We start from the raw sequence: 21,618 nt of genomic DNA, 5'->3' as shown, positions 1-21,618 counted from the left end.
CATTGGACTTTAATTTTGCTCCCATTTATTCAGTGTAACCATAAATTCTTGGAATAAACTGCTGGCAGGAAAATATACTGGTATTAAGGGGAAAACTGAAAAGGAACAGAGTTGTTAATTTCATTTGGGCATTATAAAGAAGTCTCAACAGTATAAAGTTATTGTATATCACACCTGTTAATGGGTGTAATATCTAGACTACTGAGGCCCAATGAGATAATTCCATGATAACTGCTTTTATCCTTAACAGAAGGTACTCAGTTATTCCTCCAACAGTGATTTCAACTTCAAACTATGTTCTTTTAGAAGCTTTTTATATTAGCATAGGCTTGATGCAAATCTGGAAAAGTTCCTTATTTATGATATGAAATTTTATCCATGAGGGTTTTTTTCATTGCTTTAAGTCCTGAGGAAATGTAATCCAACCATTTCTCTTAATTTTTTTTAATTCCTTGGGGGTTTTGTTGTTTAAGCTGTGGCTGGAGATTTGTGGTGTTCTTGTATAGTAGCAGAATAATGTTAAATTGTATGATTTAAAGTTTTCTTATATAATTGAAAAATATAAACTGTCTGTTTTCTAAGTTCTAAAGCAGAGAAACTATAAGATTAAGTTATTAAAGCCTAAGAAGCAAATAAAGTAGTATTTATTCGGAATTGTCCCATAGCAAATTTGAAATCTAACTTTTAACCTTACATGTAGACAGCATTTAACTTTATTAGTATAGGTTTATATACTATAGAAATTATATACCTAGGTTTCAGCTGAATTGAAGGAGTTTATTTTTAACTGTATTTTATTTTTCTAACCATTTTTTCCCTGAATGGGCAATTTAATTTTTTTTATTAAACGTATGTTATAGTGCTTTTTAAGAGATTTGATATAAGTTTAAAAACCATACAGGTTATATATTTATGGAAATATCATTAAAAAGGAGACATAACAAATTAAATTCTACTAAGTTTCTAGCTTAAAACTCCTCTTTAGGTAAAACAAAATATATACAGAACATAAAGATCCTTTAATCAGTCTGTAGATTAATACTGATTAATCTAAATCATTAGTATTCAGTGAATAGTAAAAATGGAACAAATTGTTAGAATAGAATTCAGAATCAGAGAGGAATTCATACTGAGCACTTTTCAGTCTGCTCCTTAATTCACAAGACCTCTTATTCATCAACTAATTAGATTTAGCATTTTTCCATTGTGGGTGCTAAAGCTATTGGCCAAATTAAATGAAAACAGCTCCCTTGTTGGGTGCTCCCACAAAAGTAAGGCCATACACAAATTGTGAAGACTCAGAATGCAGGATGATGTCATTTAATGAGTTGGGCCTTTTATTCTGAAATAGAGCTCTTCATAATAATTGAAATTTAGAGCATGGCAGGCCTAGGGGTTTGCCTTCTCCTGCTACTCCCCTAGTAGCAGCAGCCTGTCAGCTGTATGCTAACGAGAGGAACAATTAAACATAGAGTCCTATCTGGCTGGCCCAGTCTCTGAGCTCAGACAAAGAACTGTTTATACACCTGTTGTGTCTGTGGACAGACCCATTTGAATGGGTAGCTGCAGATTAAAGGGAAGACATGGGAGCCAGTGTGAGCAAGGGTTAAATCGAACTTTAAGAACTGTGAAAGTCAGATTCTCCAGAAAATTTATGAGGACCATTTGCAAGGGGAATCGGGTTACAAAAAAAAAAAAGTTCCTTCTGACTTCATTAACATGAAAAACTCCAGACTTCAGGCGTTTTGCTAAGCTGAGGCCATTTTTTAAAGATTTTTTTTCTTTTGGAAGCCAATTATGAAAATTGGTGTAAAAAAGGTACTTAATTTATAGTATTCCAGAGAGACGAAAATATTTGCTGTCATTTATATCCCAAAACAAATTGAGCAGCCATCTGATTTTCCTTCAGGTGGTAAAGCAAAAATCCCTAGGATTTACTTAGATAATGATCTTTCGCCTGCCAAGCCTTTCATCAAAAAGGATAGAACATTTTTATTTTTTGATATTCAGAAAATCAGAATTATTTTTACTAATGAAATAAAAAGAAGTAAGAATTCAAAAGATGCATCATCACTTATCACTCAAATGAAAATTCTGTTTGTGGGGCACCTGACTGGCTTAGTCAGTTAAGCGTCCAAGTCGGTATTAGCTCTGGTCATGATCTGATGGTCATAAGATCAAGCCCTGCATTGGGCTTCACGCTGAGTGTGGAGCCTGCTTGGGATTCTCTCTCTTCTCTTTCTGCCCCTACTCTGCCTACTCTTTCTTGTTCACTCCTGCTCTTGCTATCTCTTTCAGTCTCTCTAAACAAACACTTAAAAAAAGAAAATTCAGTTTGTGACTGTTCAGTGGTATTGGCTTATAGAGCTATAAAATAAATTGTGCACATACAGAGTAAATATACATATATTTGAAAGTTTAAATTTTAAGACTTTTTAATTTAAATTTTAGTTAACGTACAGTGCAGTATTGGTTTCAGGAGTAAAATTCAGTGATTCATCACTTACATACAACACCCAATGCTCATCACTACAAGTACCCTCCTTAGTTCCCATCTAGCCCATCTCCCACTCACGTCCCTTCATTAATCCTCAGTTTATTCGTTGTTAAGTCTCTTGTGGTTTGTTTCCCTCTCTTCTCTTTCCCCCCTGCCTCCCTATATGTTCATCAGTTTTGTTTCTTAAATTCCACATATGAGTGAAATTATATGGTATTTGTCTTTCTCTGACTGACTTATTTCACTTGGCATAATATATTTTAACTCCATCCATGTTGTTGCAAATGGCAAGATTTCATTCTTTTTGATGGTGGAGTAATATTCCATTGTCTATATATACTACATCTTATCCATTCATCAGTTGATGGACATTTGGGCATTCTCCATAGTTTGGCTGCTATAAACTATAAACATTGGGGTGCATGTACCCCTTTGATTCTGTATTTTTGCATCATTTGGATAAATGCCTAATGTACAATTGCTGGTTTGTAAGGTAGTTCTATTTTTATTTTCTTGAGGAACTTTCATTCTGTTCTCCAGAATGGCTGTTCCAGTTTGCATTCCCACCAACAGTGCCAGAGAGTTCCTGATTTTCCACATCCTTACCAGCACCTGTTGTTTCTTGTGTTGTTAATTTTAGCCATCCTGACAGGTGTGAGGTGGTATCTTATCGTGGTTTTGATTTGTATTTCCCTAATGATGAGTGATATCGAGCATCTTCTCATGTGTCTGTTAGCCATCTGAATGTCTTCTTTGGAAAAGTGTCTATTAACATCTTCTGCCCATTTCTTAACTGGGTTGTTTGGTTTTTTTGGTGTTGAGTTTGAGAAGTTCTTTATGAGATTTTGAATACTAACTAAAAGGCTATTTTCTTTTAAGTTACTTAGCATGATAGTTCAAAATACTAGGTAAGAACAAAATTCAGCACCTATTACCAAAGATCACAGGAAGTTTTAAGTTCACATTATAAATACAAACACAGAATTCTTAGCTTTTAGTGTATCCTGCAGTGATTTCTTCAGCCAGTCAAAATTGTTCTGGTGATACCTATCTGTAGAATAGGCCTAGGCTCCTAGAGTCCCATAGAATTTGCAGCTAAATAGCTACATATTGTATTTGTACTATATTTATTTTTATAAGTGGGATTTTGCACTGACCTTCTCCTTAGGTCATTGAGTAGTTCATAGCAAGCAAGCAAAGCAACTAATCTTCAGCAATGACTAATCCTCAAATAAATTTAGAAGTAGATAGGGAATACATTAGGTGCTTTTTTTAAAACCACATCAAAGATAAGAATAAGGGTGGAAAACAGACATTTCTTCAAAAGTGCAGTAGCAGGGGTGCCTGGACGTGACAAAGCATATGACTTCGGTTCAGGTCATGATCTCACAGTTGTGGGTCCGAGCCCCATACCAGACTCCTCACTGATTTGCAGAGTCTGCTTAAGATTCTCAATATCTCTCTCTCTCTCATCAACTAAATAAAAAAGAAAGTGCAGTAGAAGACCTGATGTGTTCTAATCAGGTCCAGTATTAAATCCTCTGTATTGCCTAAAACTTTGCTTTGGTTCCTTTTGTGTAGCTCACAGGAAACCAAAGAATAAATGTGCATAGGGGTATTTATACCTCTTAGGGTAAAATCCATACAGAGTCATGAAAGATAAAAAACTGTATTAATTACTCAAAAAGGATTCAAACAAAGCAGTTTACTGGGATTGAAGGATTTGTTGAAAAACTGATTCTCATGTATACCTCCAAGCAATAAACCTCTTTAATTAAAGGCTTAATCTTGTAGATGACACATATGCTACTGTTTTAATAAAAAAGCTTCATCGTTACCAGTTTTTCTAAAAATACTAGAATAGCTAAAATACTTGGTGGTATTGCATGCCTTACCTTCCAATTGTAGGCTAATTGTGATTTATATAAGTTTGACTAAAACAGTAAAAATGATATGGCATTTTTGTTGCTTGGCAGTGCAGAAATTTTTTTTTTAAGTTTATTTATTTATTTTGAGAGAGAGAGCACAAGCAGGGAAAGGACAGAGAGAAGGAAAGAGAATCCCAAGCAGGTTTCTTCCACACTGTCAGCACAGAACCCGACCCAGCCCTGTGATCTCTTGAACCATGAGATTGTGACTTGAGCCAAAATCAAGTGTCATACACTACATGCTTAACCATCCGACCTACCCAGGTGCCCCCAGAACTTCTGCTGTAGGTTAACTTCATTTTTTAATGTATATTTATTTTTAGAGAACAAAATGGTGCACACATGCAAGAGAGAGAGTGTCCCAGCGTGTAGGGCTCAATCTCATGAACCATGAGATCATGACCTGAACCCTAATCAAGAGTTAGATGCTTAACCAACTGAGCCACGTAGGCACCCCTCATTTTGTATTGCTTTTGCTGCTCTTTTAATGTTTTTGAAGGAGGCAGAGGAATTAAAAACAAGACACTATATGTATGTGTGTGAGGAAAAGAATATTCCAAAGTATAAAAAAATACTATTCCTTGGAATATAGCAGTATTTTGTTAAATGCAAATTCATAATTAGGTAATATATGAAATACATGTTCAGACTGATGTAAGTTTATTAATAGTTGCTATAATGTGTAGCATTTTATGGCGTATGGAGTTCTTTGTCTCTATTCATTTGCTTCACACAACAACCTTCTGTAGAATATAAAATTTGAAAGTTAGAATTTTATATTTTAAATATTTTGATTCACAAGTAGTCTATAGTAGTCTATCAAAGTCTTCTGAAATCCAAAAATCAGATAAGTAGCATCCCAAAAAAGTTTCTAAATTCAGATAGATGTTATTTTCTGTTTTAAACCCATTAAAAGAATTTGAACAATTACTGTCCTTGAACAGTCTTGACTTTTTTTTTTTTAACTTTAGGTTGGAACTCATCGAGAAGACTCTGTAAGTCTCAATGGCAATCATTCAGTCCTGTCTAGTACAGTCACTGCTTCAAGCACAGACTTGAACCACAAAACACAAGAAAATTATAGAGGTAACTGTATTGTTGGCTTTCAGCAATAATGTATACAGAGATAAGACTTGGCACACTATTATCTTTCTTACAAGCAGATTGACCTCTATGAGTCAAAAGTCATCTTAGGTGGGAGAATTCCAAACAGTAGTGCTACTGAATGCAGAGGGTAGATATTTAGGGTTCCAATTGCCCCATTTGGCTAGGCTGGTTGTAGATACTTCTTGATGGATGGAACCACATGCAAACTGTTCAGTACTTACTGGTCATCTTACCTTCTACTTCTCCATGTCTCTTTTTCTTAATCACTTCCTCTGCTGACTGAGTCCTCATGGTCCCTAGAGGCAGTAAGAAATTTTTCCAAATATGTTGAGAGCTCTGAATGATGGTAGCTATTATTTAGGAGATTATAATTTAACTGGAGAGACAGACAATTCTGATAGAAACAAACTGTCATAAATGTTAGAGTAGAACTTATAAATAAGTACAAATATATAACTAATGTTAAGACCACCAAAGTAAAGTTTTCCCAGTTACATTTAACCATGACACCCATTTTACTGTGTTTATCTGGAAAATATCACAACAAATTTCCTTTACGTTAGCAGCATCTTAGAAGTCAGTTTCTAAACTGCATCACGTTTCTCATACTAGGTCATTTCTTAAATAGTGCCTTAAAGTAACCCATCAAGGTCAGACTTTTTCTGTTAAATACAGATGCTTTAAAAATCGTTTTCCCTAAGGTTTGTGGACCTGTTCTTTCCAACTCTGAATAGTATATTATCCTACATCTTTAGATTTCCATCAGAGTTCTGTAACAAGTAAGGGCATTCATCATCTAGAAAGCTTTCTACAGTCTTAGTTCTAATTATGGACATTTATTTTGTTTCTTTACCTCTTTGTTAGGTGGCTTGCAAAGTCAGTCTGGAACTGTTGTTCCAGCAGAAATCAAGACTGAAAACAAAGAAAAAGATGAAAACCTACATGAACCTCCTTCATCAGATGACATGAAATCAGATGATGAATCCTCCCAAAAAGATATCAAAGTTTCATCTAGAGGCAGAACAAGGTATTTGTTAGCATCCAGGTATTACATTTCACTCACTTTGCCATGGGTGAAAATACTTGGAAAATAGAAGCGTGCCATGCATTTATTAAGTGTCAGCTATGTTTTAGATACTGTGTTGGGACTTTATATATGTTACCTCATACAGTGCTCACAACATCCCTAAAAAGGGAGGCATATGATGCTGACTCCAAAAGTATGTTTTCCATCATACCACACTATTTTAGAGGCTCCATATAAAAAAGAATTACATCTCGGGGCACCTGGGTGGCTCAGCTGATTAAGTGTCTGACTTTAGGTTTTGGCTCTGATCATGATCTCATGGTTCCTGGGTTTGAGCACCACAACAGGCTCTGTGCTGATGGCATAGAGCCTGCTTGGGATTCTCTCTCTTTCTCTCAAAATAAATGAATAAACTAAAAAAAATTTATCTCTTCAATTAGAGGACAAAACAATTAAAACAAGTTAAATTGTGCATTGTAGATATTTAGAGACATGCCATCAATAAATATTTGAATATATTATTTTAAGGCTATGTATATGATAAAACTCTATTGTATGATTTAAACTAGAGGTCAGCAAACTATGGCCTGTGGGCCAAATGTGGCCCACAGCCTATTTTTATAAGTTTCATTGGAATACTGCCACATCTCAATTCATTTGCCATATTGTCTGTAACTGCTTTCCCAATGCAATGGCAGGTTTGGATAGTTGCAGCAGAGACCAAATGCCCACAAGGCTGAAATATTTACTTTCTGGTATTTTACAAAGGAAGTTTGCCAACTCCTGGTTTAAATAGTAATTTGAGAAGAGTATAGAAAAGGAAGTGTTCCAGGTGAGCTGTTATTGTCAGGGAAGGTTTTCTAGAAATCGGCCTTGACATGGCTTTATAGTGTGGATATTGACACATAGTACATTAATTTCAAATGACTTCTAGATTCTTCCCTTAGAATATTCTTCTAGTTCTACATTAAATTTAGATGGTATGTTTTTTGGCATATCCTGTTTTTTAGTATCAATGATATGTATGTATCACATATAGATATTTAAAACATTGTTCTTTGTGTTAAATTAGGGTGCAAAGGAGATTGTGAGGAGTATGGTAGATAAAACTAAAAACATTACTGAAAACTAATTTAGAAATTAAATATTAAGGTTCTAATACTGTCATTTTAGTATGCATTGCACTCAATTGTGTAGGGGCAAGAAGTAAAAATGGGGTCAGAGAATCCAGAGACCACTCCTTTGAGACATCTTGATTATTTCATGGTTTTATTATTCAAATATAATTTTAAGAGAAATAACTTGCATCTTCTCATTGTACGGGTCAGAGTTTGGCAAACTTTCTCTGGAAAGGGTAGATAGTAGCTATTTTAGGCTTTGTGGCCCATTAGGTCTCCATCACAACTACTCACCTCTGCCATTATAATAAAAGCATCCAGACAGTACATAAACAAATGGACATGAGTCTTCCAATAAAATTTTATAAAAGAAAACAGGGAGCGAGATCATGGGCCATAGGTTGTTGAACCTGTTATAGATCATCAGAAATTGAGAAGGCAGTAAAATAGGTTACTAATAACAGCAATGCTTAGTAATTAATAATAGTTAACAGGTTAATAACATGGTTTTTGAATAAATAAGGCTTACTTAGGCTTGAATTATGGCTCCATCACATACCTGCCAAGTGACCCTGGGTAAGTTATTAAAGCTATCTGAACTTTAGTTTCTTTTTCTCTAAAAAGAGACTTTCTATTATAGCATTCTTATAGAAATAAATGGGAAAATGATGCATATAAAGCCCTTTTACACACTGTCTTGCATGCAGTAAATACTCAGTAAAGGTACTGTACTTACTGTCATGTTGATGATAATTTTAGGTATGTGGTATAGGCTTGCTTCCGTGGAACACCTACCTAGGTCCTTGTCATTACATTGCCACTAATTAGCAGTATGATAATCCTGGGGAGATCACTGATTTCTCTGAATCTACCAGTAGTTCTCAACTCTACTAATTGGAATCCTGAAACTTTTTTTTTTTAAGTTTTTTTGTTGTTTATATATTTTGAGAGAGAAAGCATATGTGCATGCAAACAGGGGAGGGACAGAGAAAGAGAGGGAGAGAGAATTCCAAGCAGGCTATGCACTGCCAGCACAAGCCCGATGTGGGGGCTGGATCCCATGAACTGCAAGATCATGACCTGAGCAGAATCAAGAGTCTGACTCAACCACCCAAGCCACCTAGGTGCCCTGGAATCCTGAAACATTTTGGAAATACAGGTTGCCTTGGCCCCAGACCAAGCTTGCGGGATCAGTGTCCTCTGTAGTGAGATCTTTGAAACCTGTATTTTTCAAGTGCCCGTGAAGATTCTGATGGGTGACCACGTTTGGAAACCTTAGTACTAGATGATCTGTAAAGATTCCTTTGAAGTAAAAGAGCTAGGGATTCTGTATTATCAAAAGAATGCTTTTATATAATTCTTGACAATTAGCTTGCAAAAATCTATTGTGTACTTTATAACAGTATTCAAGGTTATTAGAAAAGAGAAAACATCTCTTCTTTGCTCATTATTTCAGGATTCTGAGACTGCTCAGTCAGTTATTTCTCAAATATAATTTTCTAAAAGTTATTCCAGTGCATCTCTCTCAAATGTTTTCCCCTCCTTATTACTTGATCCATTTTCATTACAGAAGTTTGGAAAATACAGAACACAAAAATCACAAGAAACTTTACTACCGAGAATTAACCACTGTTTACTTTTTAAGGAATATCATTTTTCCATAAAGACAGTTTAAATGGGAATTAAACTGGATATATGTTTTATAATACCAACTTTTTTCATATAACAATGTATTTTTAACATTTTCATCTGTCCCTGAGTTTTCTCAAACACGGTTTTTTTCTTTTTGTTTTTAGCCATCTTTATTGAAATTTAATTCACATATAATAAAATACACAATTTTAAGTGCACAGTTTTTGTCCTTTGGCAAATGTATATGGCCTTAATAACTACCACCATATTAAAATAGAATGTTTCTACCACCCCAGAAAGTTTCCTTATACCCCTTGGTAAGCAGTACCCTTCTTTCACCCCCTGGCAGCCATTTATGTGCTTTCCATTACTACAGTTCTGTCTTTTCTAGAGGTTCATGTAAATCATACAGTATGTAGTGTTGTGTCTGGCATCTTTTATTGAGCACAGTCTGCAGCTTAATTTTTAGAGGCTACGTAGTAGATAGTTGTCTGGATGTACTGTGCTTTATTTAACCTGCCTCCTATTATTGGACTCCATTTAGTTGCTAAAGTAAATAATTGTGTGATCAACTTTTTACATAAATTCCTATAAAGATCTCTAATTATATCCTTAGGATGAATTTCTAAAGTTGGAACTGCTGATCGAGGCATAATAAACATTTTAAAGCTTTGGATATTTTTCCAGTTTGTCCTTCAAAAAAATTGTTCCAATTTACCCATGTTTTAAAGTCATCGTCATTGATGATATTTCTCTCTGAAACAAAAAGTAGTCGTTTCTGAGATCCTTCCTCATTCTGTATCTTTAGCTTTTCTTCCTCCTTCTCACCAGGTGACAGCTAGAAGATATTTAAGAACATGGATTAGGCAAATTAGAACACACATTAGTCTCTGGGACAGTGCTTCTCAAACCTTAATGTACATATGAATCAGCCAGGGATCTTATTAAAATGTAACTTCCAATTCCATAGGTTTGCAGTAGAACTTGAGAGTTTATGGGATTTGGAGGGTTTTTTTTTTTTTTCTTTTTGAGAGGGGATAAATGGTTGTTTATTTTTGAGAGAGAGAGAGCACAAGCAGAGGAAGGGCAGAGAGAGAGGGAGAGACATAATCAGAAACAGGCTGCAGGCTCTGAGCTTTCAGCACAGAGCCCGACACAGGGCTCAAACTCACAAATGGTGATATTATGAACCTGAGCCAAAGTTGGACGTTTAACCGACTGAACCACCCAGATGCCCCTGAGAGTTTATGTTTTTAACAAGCTCCTGGTAGTGTTGATTCCTATGATCACAGTCTGCATAGCAAGGTGCTAGAATTTTATGTAGTCATTCAAATTATGTTTATGAAGAGTTGTGTTAGTACAGAAATGACTTTATGTTGTAATGTACAGTGAAGACGCATTTAAGAATATATGTCGTAGGGGCACCTGTGTGGTTCAACTCTTGATTTCGGTTTAGGTCATGATCTCACAGTTTCATGAGTTCAGGCCCTATGTAGTGCTCTGCGCTGACAGTGCAAAGCCTGCTTGGGATTCTCTCTCTTCCTCTCTCTCTGTCCTCCCACCCCCAGCTTGCTCTCAAAATAAATAAACTTTAAAAATGTATGTGGTATAATTTCAACTATTTAACTATACGCGTTAAAGAAAGACTAGAAAGGGGCGCCTGGGTAGCTCAGTCAGTTGAGCATCCAACTTCAGGTCATGATCTCACAGTTTGTGGGTTCGAGTCCCACGTCGGCCTCTGTGCTGACAGGCCAGCTCAGAGCCTGGAGCCTGTTTCAGATGCTGTGTCTCCCTCTCTCTCTGACCCTCCCCTGCTCACGCTCGCGCTCTCTCTCTCTCCCTCTCTCAGAAATAAATAAAAACATTTAAAAAAAGAAATTTAAAAAAAGAAAGTCTGGAAAGATATACATATAATCATGTTAAGTGTAACTTACTACTGTTTGGTAAAATTTATAGGTCATTTTCATTTCCATCTTTATAATTTTATACAATAAGCATGTCATATTTTATAGGGAGTATAATAGACATTGTTGTTTACTTTATTTTCTAGCAGTACTAATGAAGATGAAGATTTGAACCCAGAACAGAAGATAGAAAGGGAGAAGGAAAGGCGGATGGCTAACAATGCCAGAGAACGTTTACGTGTGCGGGATATTAATGAGGCATTCAAAGAGCTTGGTCGAATGTGTCAGCTCCATTTAAAGAGTGAAAAACCCCAAACAAAACTCCTTATTCTTCATCAGGCCGTGGCAGTCATCCTTAGTCTAGAACAGCAAGTCAGAGGTAAGTAGGTTATGCAAAGATGCCTAACTGTTTTGCCTTAGGTGGGCAGACATTTCTTTTTCTACTTTCTCTTCTGCTTGGGAAGTTATTTATGAATTCAACTAGTACTTCTGCCACTGTGTCATCTGGATCAAGTCTTCTCTGTAGTTCTTTCACCTTTGTCTCACAGTATTGGTCAGTATCTGTATGCTCCATGCTTCCCACAAACCAGTAGAGTGCAATACTATGATGTCTTTCTGGGAATAGCCAGCCTCTGCCCACTGCTCAGTGTTAGTGCTTTATGCCCCTTTGTTCATGTTCTTATTGAGTCTCGTCTCCCATACTGTTAAATTTACCTGCCTAAACCCGTTTCCTTCCTGCTGCTTCCTGTCTTCCCCATTCTTTGTACTATATTTCTTGCCTGCTTTACCCTGGGCCATTTATTATAATGGCCCTGCTGATTAATAGAGTATCTGATCATGGCCCCTCCTGGCTTTACTTCTTATGGGTGTCCTTTATACCCAAGTCAAAAAGGTCTCAAGGTTTCTTTGTTGATCCCTGATCAGGAATGCCATAAACTTCTTGGCCTAATATGCACTGACATGTTTGGGTGTCTATAAGGACAAACATATGGTTTATACAGGCTCATCCACTGCTGACTCAGACAATTGCCCCAACAGTTTTATCTTTTTTTTTTCAGTGTTACATTTATTTCTGAGAGAGAGAGAGAGAGAGACAGCATGAGCAGGGGAGGGTCAAAGAGAGAGGGAGACACAGAATCTGAAACAGGCTCCAGGCTCTGAGCTGGCTGTCAGCACAGAGCCCGACACGGGGCTCGAACCCACGAACCGTGAGATCATAACCTGAGCCGAAGTCAGACGCTTAACCGACTGAGCCATCCAGGTGCCACCCAACAGTTTTATCTTTCAAGAAGTTTGATGGAATCTTGAAGAAGCTTTGAAACTTCATTTTTTGCACAAGGATTTATTGTTCACCTCTTCTGTCCCAGTCACCTATGTGCTAGACCCTAGGTTACCACATAATACAAGCTTCCTGCCCTTGAAAGGTTTTACCATTGAGCTTCATTTTTTTGTATACCTATTTGTCTTCTCATCCAAAGTTATTAATGTTTTATCCTAAGTCTTTTTACAAAGAATTCTAGATGTAGCCTTGGGTTCTAGACCCTACCTCCAGCCCCTCTTCATTAAGAGCAGCTCTATCTTTCTTATGTACTGGATATTTATGTAGGATTTTCTTTAAAGAAGAGTTGGAAAACAAAAAAGAATAGGAGTAAGACAGACACTTGACAGCTATAAATGTGGACCCTCAGCATTGGTCACAGAAAGAATACTCTTCCTAAGGAAACCAGAGTTAGAGAACTTGAACACACTTGCAGAAAAACTTAACCGTAGTAATTAACTGATCCATCCACTTCCCTGCAGTACATTTAGTAAGAATGATGAATAGATTATTTCATGCATAACCAACCTACCATTAAAACCAGATACTTGCTCCTAATAAGGCTGTTGGAATAGCTATAAAGGGTAAATATTAATGAAACCTAATTTTCAAAAATGTATTGACTCCCTTGAAATGTTCATAAAGACAGTCTGATTGTTGCTTGCTCATGTGTGGCAGGATCTGTGCTTCCTTTAGCCTTCAGTATCTCCTGTCCCTTTATCAAAGTTTTTTGTTTTGTTTTTTTTTTAATGTTTCTGACACCTTTCATCTCACGCTGAAGGCAGTGAAGCACCTGTGTTTAGTGGTTCCAGTACATTCATCCCCCTGATCTGCAGACCCAGGATATTTTCTACCTTGACTCTACCCAGCCATTTACTGTCAAGACTATTCCCACCACCTGGACTGTCTGGACAGCAGTGGTGCCAAAACTTATTCCTGTATAGCACCTTTCCTTCCTACAGTTTATTAAAGCTAGAATACAGGGTATTCTTAGCTCTTTGTTTAAGACCAGAGGTTCCTACTCTCAGACCAAAGTCATCAAAATGAGAAATACCTCTGTGTTTGAAAAAGTTATAAATTCCACCCTGCTTGGGTGGATCTTATTCATTCCCTCACAAGATTTGACTTTGTAGTGGTTCCATACAAGTAACTAGGACAGAAGAGCTGAGTCTGAAAGAAGATGTAACAGCTGGGCTCATCCAACTGCCTGATAACTTTCCTGGTCACTGTTAATGGGTACTGACTTTTTTCACAGTTCTGGAAAGCTTTATATAGGTAACCACTGACTGATTAGAGCTTGAACAGAATTTAAAATACACTGAAATATAGAGGCACCTGGGTGACTGAGTCAATTAAGTGTTCAACTTCAGCTCAGGTCATGATCTCACAGTTTGTGAGTTCAGGCCCAGAGGTGGGCTGTGTGATGACAGCCTGGAGCCTGCTTCAGATTCTGTGTCTCCCTCTCACTCTCTGCCCCTGCCATACTCTACTCTTCTCTTCTCTTCTCTCCTCTTCTCTTCTCTTCTCTCCTCTTCTCTTCTCTTCTCTCCTCTTCTCTTCTCTTCTCTCCTCTTCTCTTCTCTTCTCTCCTCTTCTCTTCTCTTCTCTCCTCTTCTCTTCTCTTCTCTTCTCTTCTCTTCTCTTCTTCTCTTCTCCTCTTCTCTTCTCTTCTCGCTCCTCTTTTCTCTCTCTCTCTCTCTCAAAAATAAACATTAAAATACACTGAATACAACTTCATTAGGAGCTACTTTCCTATTCATAAAAGCCTACTACCTTCCTCCCACCCTCAGACTCTGTGCTTAAGAACCCAGAGCTTTTATTTTACAACTTTAATGTAAAGCCTTAGGATCTATGCAAAATCCTTCTTGAAAGACACTCTGATGGCTCTCTGTCAAACAGAATTTAGAACCCTTCCTGCATCCCATAACCTGTGCTTTGCTATGGCAGCACCTTTAGAGTTTAGTATAGCCACTGCCCTGTCCTTCTCTGGACTTTATCTCTAGCAGTTTTAAGTTATTTTGGTAACCTGTTTATTTTTGACAACCTCTTCATCCCTGCAGGGGTTCCACCCAGCAGTCACTGGGCCCAGCAATTTCTATAAAGGTGTACATTTTGTTTACATGACTACTTTGGACATTCTCTGGACTCTTTATGCTCACCTTCTGCTGTGGGGTAGTGCTTTAAGACTTTATCTGGCTGTCCACAACCTGTCATCCCTGGACAAGTGTCTGTATCAGGAGGGCAATCAACAATATATCAGGAGGGCAGTTCTGGAGAATAGGAGGAGTGGCTGGCTTCCTTTCCAAGCCTCAGATTTTGCCAGAGCATTTTTTACACCTTGATACCTCACATGCCAAATTCCATCTGGTCCCTGCCATTGCCAGTTTAAGCCTTTCCGTTATGACAACTGTAATGTTAACATTACAATTTTACTAATCCATAGATTTTACATAATACTTTCAAGTTTATACTCATCTTTAGTAACGATTAGATTAACAGATGTTTCCTCCTCAGATTTTTTCACAGGTCTACTCAGTCAGCTTACTTACCTTCCAGTGATAATTTACAAACAATAGAACTATTAGGATTTTAGTTTCCTTGTCTCCTAGTAAATTTGAAGATAATTGAGCAAGGACAATGGTTCCCAAATCTGGCTCGTCCCAGAATCACTTGAGGCGTTTCCTTTTCCCAAACAAATTTACAGACCCTCTCCTCAGGAGATTTTAATTTAGTTGCAATGATATCATAATACATGGTAATCTTAGCATATTCTTTGGTAATACCCCTTACTAAATCCCCACTGAAATGAATAAAAATAAAATTAATCCATAAGGACAGATGGGAGAGAAGAAAGTAGCATAGCAAATGAGAGAGCAAAATATGTATATACAAGGGAAAGTAGACAAAGTAGTGGTAATTGACTTACTTATACAGAAGAAATTAAGTGGAACAGGGAATGATACCAACAAGAAGCAGATAGTTTTGTTCCACAAAGCTCCTAGCCCCTCTAAAAAGCTCTATTCTTTAGAGAAGGCAGAAGTCAAGCATTACCTGAAAACAGGAAGATTAACTAAGGATCTCTCTGCTATGGAAAAGTTGGATCCCTGAGAGTCAAACTTTATCAGCGTTCTGGACAAATAATGCTAGATTAAAGGAGATGTGGAGCAGTGCCTTCAAAATTCTGAGTAGAAATAATTTTCACAATCTAGAATTCTAGTCTAGCGAAACCATTAATCAAAGAGTGAAGAATAGAATAAAGATATTTCAGATATGCAAAGACTTTAAAATTTTACCTCCCCTGTGCATGTTCTCAGAAAGCTTCTGAAACATGTGGTAGCCAAATAAAGACATAATCAGTAAAGACAAAGGCATATGAGCAGGAAACAAAGAATCTAACAGAAGAGAGCATCAGAAGGAAATCTCATGACAAGATCTGCTAGGTCTAGGAAATCAAGGTGCCTACTAGTCCACATTGATCATAAAAGATGGTTAGCTGCAGAAGAAAGTTTTCCAGGGAAAGAAGATGAGATTTGATGATATGATGGTGTCTTTGAGATTTAAAAAAAAAAATGTTGATAGGCATTTATTAGATCTGTTGGAGCATGGGTCAGGGGGACAAATTAGTATTACTAGCAAATGAAAACCAAGGCAACTATTAACTACAGGAAAAGCAAAGAGTCATATGAACAAGGAAACAATGTAAAATTCTTGACTTGTGAGTTTTGTCCACATAGTTATCATAAAAAAATATTTTCTCAGTCATAATAATGTAAGAAGTGACTGTAGAGTTAGCCAAAATTTGAGCTTTGGGTAGATTGGCTCTCTTAAATTAATGAAATGTGAGAAAGACAGTCACTTCTCATTCCCTTCAGGTAATGTCTTTCCTCTACCCACCCGTATATTAGGCCTTCTGGCTACTTAATATCTTTGCCATGGGCTGCACATACACACCAGAAGGTATTAAAAAACACTGGCATTTTTGCCTTTTTTGGATCAAAATTAACTTCACATTTTCTAGAGCTTGCTGTAGCATTCTCTTGGTTCCTCCAGCCCTGAATGTTCTTTGACTGACTGGAAATCTTACAAGATCTTGCCCAATTTAAGTTTTTGGTTCTGTTCCTTTCTAGCTATTCTGATGATGCCTGCTAGATCCTCATGTGACACAGGTCATAGTTAGTTAGCTAAAAACAACGTTTTATTATAAGAGAAATGTGAGCCTTCTAATGAGAGAAATGTAAACCTGTTTCAGTTGGGAAACTTTCAGACCTCACTTTCTCCTCTTTGGATTTAACATGTTGATTTATGCCTTCTCTTTAGTCTCTTTAGTCATTAGACTGCTGCCTGCACAGTAAAGGGACATGACACTTAATTAAACAAACACAACTCTTGGGATGCCTGAGTAGCTTAGTTGTTTAAGCATCTGGCTTTGGCTCAGGTCATGATTTCATGGTTCGGGTGTTCGAGCCCTACATCAGGCTCTGTGCTAAGAGTTCAGAGACTGGAGTCTGCTTCGTGTTCTGTGTCTCCCTCTCAGTCCCTCCCCTGCTTGTGCTCTGTCTCTCAAAAATAAATAAATGTTTAAAAAATTTTTTAAAAAACAACTCTTATTAGTTAGGAGTGCACAATTACTTGTTAAGAAAGTTCCTGATATTTTTACATAATGATGCACATGCCTTTTTATTTTGCTACTTATCCTAATAAATTAAGTGTGTACCTTTCTTTCTTCAATGATCTTCCTCATTGTATAGGTTTCATGTCTTTTCCTAAATGCAGGGGCTGAGAAGGTAAGAACTCTAAAATGAAATTTTAATCATTATACATTAGTGATAGTCAACAGAGTCAACTAAATTTACCATTAATAAAGTCTTTTGTTTACTTTTTTTAAATTCAGAACTGACTATAAATGTGTATTGCAGTGTACATTCAAATACATTTTTACTTGGTTTAGAAAAAAATACATAAAAAGAGAAGAGGTCTGCTGTGTTGCATTCAGCTGGCCATTTCAAGAAACCTAACAAAATTCACAACTTCTATAAAGTACTGTTTTCTTTTCTTTTTTTAAATTTTTTTACTGTTTTATTTCTTTCTGAGAGAGAGGGAGACAGCGTGAGCAGGGGAGGGTCAGAGAGAGAGGGAGACACAGAATCTGAAACAGGCTCCAGGCTATGAGCTAGCTGTCAGCACAGAGCCCGACGCGGGGCTCGAACCCACGAACCACAAGATCATGACCTGATCGGAAGTTGGACGCCCAACCGACTGAGCCACCCAGGGGCCCCTAAAGTAGTGTTTTCATTACAAACAGATTTTTTTAAGATTTTTTTTTTTTTTTAAGATTTTGTATTTAGGTAATCTCCACACCCAACATGGGGCTATTACTGACAGCCATGATATCAAGAGTCACATGCTCTACTGACTGAACTAGCCAAATGCCCCAAGATTTTTTTAAAAATTTTTTAAGTTTATTATTTTGAGAGAGAGAGAGAGAGTGTGTGAGTGTGTGTGTGTGTGTGAGAGAGAGAGAGAGAGCGTGAGCGAGCAAGCAGGGGAGGGGCAGAGGGAGAGAATCCCAGGCAGATTCCATGCTGTCAGCACAGAACCCAACACGGAGCTCGTACTCAAAAATGATGAGATCATGATCTGAGCTGAAACCAGGGGTCGGATGCTTAACTGACTGAGCCACCCAGGCACAACCCCCACCCCCCAAGATTTTATTTTTAAGCAATCTCCACACCCATTGTGGGGCTTAAACCCATAGCCCCAAGATCAAGAGTCACATGTCATTGAGCCGGCCAGGTACCCCTTCATTACGGACTAAGTGATCCTTTTATATTACATTAATTAGGACATTTTTAGTCAGTTTATAAAATATGTAAAACAGCTGTTCACTTACACTTTATATTATTATCAGAAACAAAAAACAAACCAGAAGCTGTCATGGGTTGGATATCTTGTGCTTAAAACTCACTTAAAGAAAATATAACATGAAAAGTAATTCTCACATGGATTTTGATCCAGTGAGTCTCCAGTCCAATGGATTTTCTTTTTATTTTGCATAAGACCCCCTACTCTTGAAAGTGCCCACTTCAAAGGTTCCATCTAGTTATCTCTGCTATCTCATATGCAAAGCAGTAGAAAAGGTTTTTATCACCCTTTTAATCACACCTCTAGCAATAGAAAGAACCGTTCAATCATTTCATTATATATATCTAGAGACAGAGAGAGAGAAAAGCAAGATATGTACCAGCTACCTCTCTACCTTGAGGAGTTGGCACAATTTTTATAGAAGATTGGCTGAGGGTATCTATTTTATCATTTTCTGAACTGATAAAATTCTAGATAAAGCACAGATGCCTCTCTCCAGGTACACAGAGAGTGTCAACATCTGTATCAATCCCATGTACCATATCTTAGCAGGATACCGAGGAGACTTGGTAGACTAACAATAGCACTTGCCAAAATGTTTGAAGCAATAAAAGAAGTGCCTTTGGAGGTTGATGTAGATCACATCAAACACTAGAAGACTAAATCATGAGTAGAAAAAAAGAAAACACCAAATACTCACTAAAAAGCTTAAGGCTGGAGGCTCATTTAATCTGAGGTTTTGTGAGAGCACATCATTGTTGCCTCTGTGTGATCTTATTCAGTATGGAAATGAAATTACAGAGATAGAGGTAATCCCCACAGAAAGAAAACAGAAGAGCAGTTTGTTCAGTTTGAGACCTAAGAGTCCCTGATTCATAACTAATTACTATAATGATAAAAATTATTTTCCCCTGTTTCAGAGAGGAACCTTAACCCCAAAGCAGCCTGCCTTAAGAGAAGGGAAGAAGAAAAAGTTTCTGCCGTATCGGCAGAGCCGCCAACCACACTGCCAGGAACCCATCCTGGGCTTAGTGAAACTACCAACCCTATGGGTCATATGTAAACATCAGCCAGGTAAGTATGGGTATGAAAAGAAACTACAAGGAAGTTGCCTGATTTCACCTTAAACTGAGTTAGAATCTTAAACACAATTCACTGGTGGCACTGTTAATGGTAAAGGTCACATGTAATTTGAAATCCCAACAGTTTCTTTTCTTTTGTATCACTGTACTTACAGAGCCAGCGTTCTTTAATATCAGATTACTGTTCAGTGTGTAGTATCCTGTGATTTACCAAGAATTTTGGGTTCTTCTGCTCTGGATCATCATGTATACACTCTCACATGAATATTATTCTGATCCTAGAAGAAAATAGTGTAGTGACTCATCTGTCAAATACTTTTGCTGCTGCTCATACTCCTCATTCCTCTACTCAGAAATACTTGACTGTAATCATCAACCAGTTTTCTGTTAACCCACCTACCTCTTCTTGTCATGAAATCTTTATACACAAACGAGTTACTGCTTGCTTCCATTTGGATCGACAATGCAAGTGTGTAATATACATCTTTCTTCCCTTGTAAGCCTATTAGTTAACACCTTCTAGAATCTGGTGAACGTAAAGGTATTACATATGATAGAACCCCAGGGCCCTTCTCTCTGGAATTTTACATGTTTAAAGCTGTTCTTTTGTCTTTCCATTCATGGATTAAACACAATTCACTTCTGTAGGATTTTTTGTTTAACAAAATGACAAAGGTAATATGAAGTTGTTGCCCAAGTAGTTAATGTGAATCATCTTTTTTCTTAACTATATACAGGTGCATGATCTCTAATAATCTAAGTTGTAGTTATTATGTAGATGGAAGAAATTGATATAGATTGTAATTAAATATTTGGGGCAGTAGTATTTTAACTGCCAGCATGGATTAGGAATACATCTGGGAACTTCATTTATATAATCTGCCAGCAGCAGTATGTAGTTCTTTTCCCAATTTCATCACATTAAAAGCAGTAAAGTAAGGGTGAATGCGTGGGAGGTGTGGAACACAAAAAAATATGAAGTGCACTTTCATTTGGTCAACTTTGTGCCTGTCTCATTTTGAGCTGAAAGTCTGGAATTTGATAGAATATTTTCTGAACTATAAGCATTACTCAATTCACCTTTTCCTGATGAATTTGATTCCTACCACCTCTGCATGTATCCTTCCTAAGATCAAACAGACCAAAACTGAATATTTCATTTGGGAACAAAAGGGAAAATGGTTAATGTAATTATTTGTCATTTAGAATTCTAACACTAGCACACTGGAGAAAACCAAAACCACCTTCCCTATGAAAAAATACCCAGCAACCTAATTATGCATGTCAAAGAGAGACTTCAAGCAAGAGCTAGTAGCTTGCAGATCCTCTAGAACACAAGCCATGTTTCATATTTTCTGGAAAATATAGACTATCATGAAAAAACAGATTTTTTTTTATCAAAAATAGACTTTAAAGTTGTAAAATAAAAACACCCCATTGCTTCTCAATGCAAAGTGACTTTCTAAATTTTCAGTTCATTTTAAAGAAGAGTGTTGAAAGGTAACTTGTGATGCTCAGGTCCCAGTTAGCCACCAGGCTGTGAAAAGAACCCTTGACAATGAGCTGTCAGATTTATCACAGAGCCTGTATCTCTCTTTAGTTGTACCCGTTTCCTCCTCCTCTCCTTTCTGGTCCCTCTCCAGCTCTTTCTTCTTCAGGTCTCTCTCCCTACCTCACATCTCTCTCCTTACCCTGTTTACTTCCTGTTCTTTTACTGCTTCTATATCTCCTACTGCTTTCGTGTCTCTACCCTTATCTCTAGAATGAGGAAATTCCCACACTTAGGGTAAAACCTGAGCATTCTTATGTGTCAAAAAGAGATAAAGAGTCCTTAAAAAAAAAGTTTCAGGCTAATAAGAAACATAGTAAATGAACTTTGTTCCTTAAAATTTTGTAATTTAGTGTTTATTATCTTAACATATGTTTTAAAGGTTGCTAATTTTATAAAGTTAGTTATCTGGTTTCATCTGATAACGATCAGTTGTTTATGTAACTGAGTAACAGATTAAAACCAACCAAAGACTGGCCAGCAGGAAAATGACTGCTAAAACAAAAATGGCTGATAAAGGGCCATGGAGCAACTGGCCCTAAAAGCACAGAATTTGCTACCACATAATATAAGGCCAAGTAGCTTTGAATATCT

General features: G+C 37.0%; 1 protein-coding gene across 13 annotated transcripts in view; it reads left to right on the top strand.

Moving 5' to 3' along the window:
* Positions 1 to 21,618, top strand: part of TCF12 (transcription factor 12) — a 361,796-nt gene that overhangs the window by 337,101 nt on the left and 3,077 nt on the right. For 6 of the 13 annotated variants that reach the window (XM_077748014.1, XM_077748040.1, XM_077748071.1 and 3 more), the window contains 4 exons: positions 5,397 to 5,511; positions 6,397 to 6,577; positions 11,360 to 11,592; positions 19,314 to 19,467. In XM_077748014.1, the coding sequence (XP_077604140.1) occupies positions 5,397 to 5,511; positions 6,397 to 6,577; positions 11,360 to 11,592; positions 19,314 to 19,456 (672 nt within the window). In that variant the 3' untranslated portion in view covers positions 19,457 to 19,467. The remainder of the gene's footprint in view (positions 1 to 5,396; positions 5,512 to 6,396; positions 6,578 to 11,359; positions 11,593 to 19,313; positions 19,468 to 21,618) is intronic. The other 7 variants (XM_077748024.1, XM_077748047.1, XM_077748087.1 and 4 more) reach the window with 2 other exon arrangements.

The sequence above is a fragment of the Crocuta crocuta genome, unplaced genomic scaffold (genome assembly GCF_008692635.1).
Source record: "Crocuta crocuta isolate KB4526 unplaced genomic scaffold, BGI_CrCroc_1.0 scaffold130, whole genome shotgun sequence".
NCBI classification, from domain to species: Eukaryota; Metazoa; Chordata; class Mammalia; order Carnivora; family Hyaenidae; genus Crocuta; species Crocuta crocuta.
Note: the sequence above shows the minus strand (reverse complement) of the source record. Positions and strands in the feature narration are given on the sequence as shown.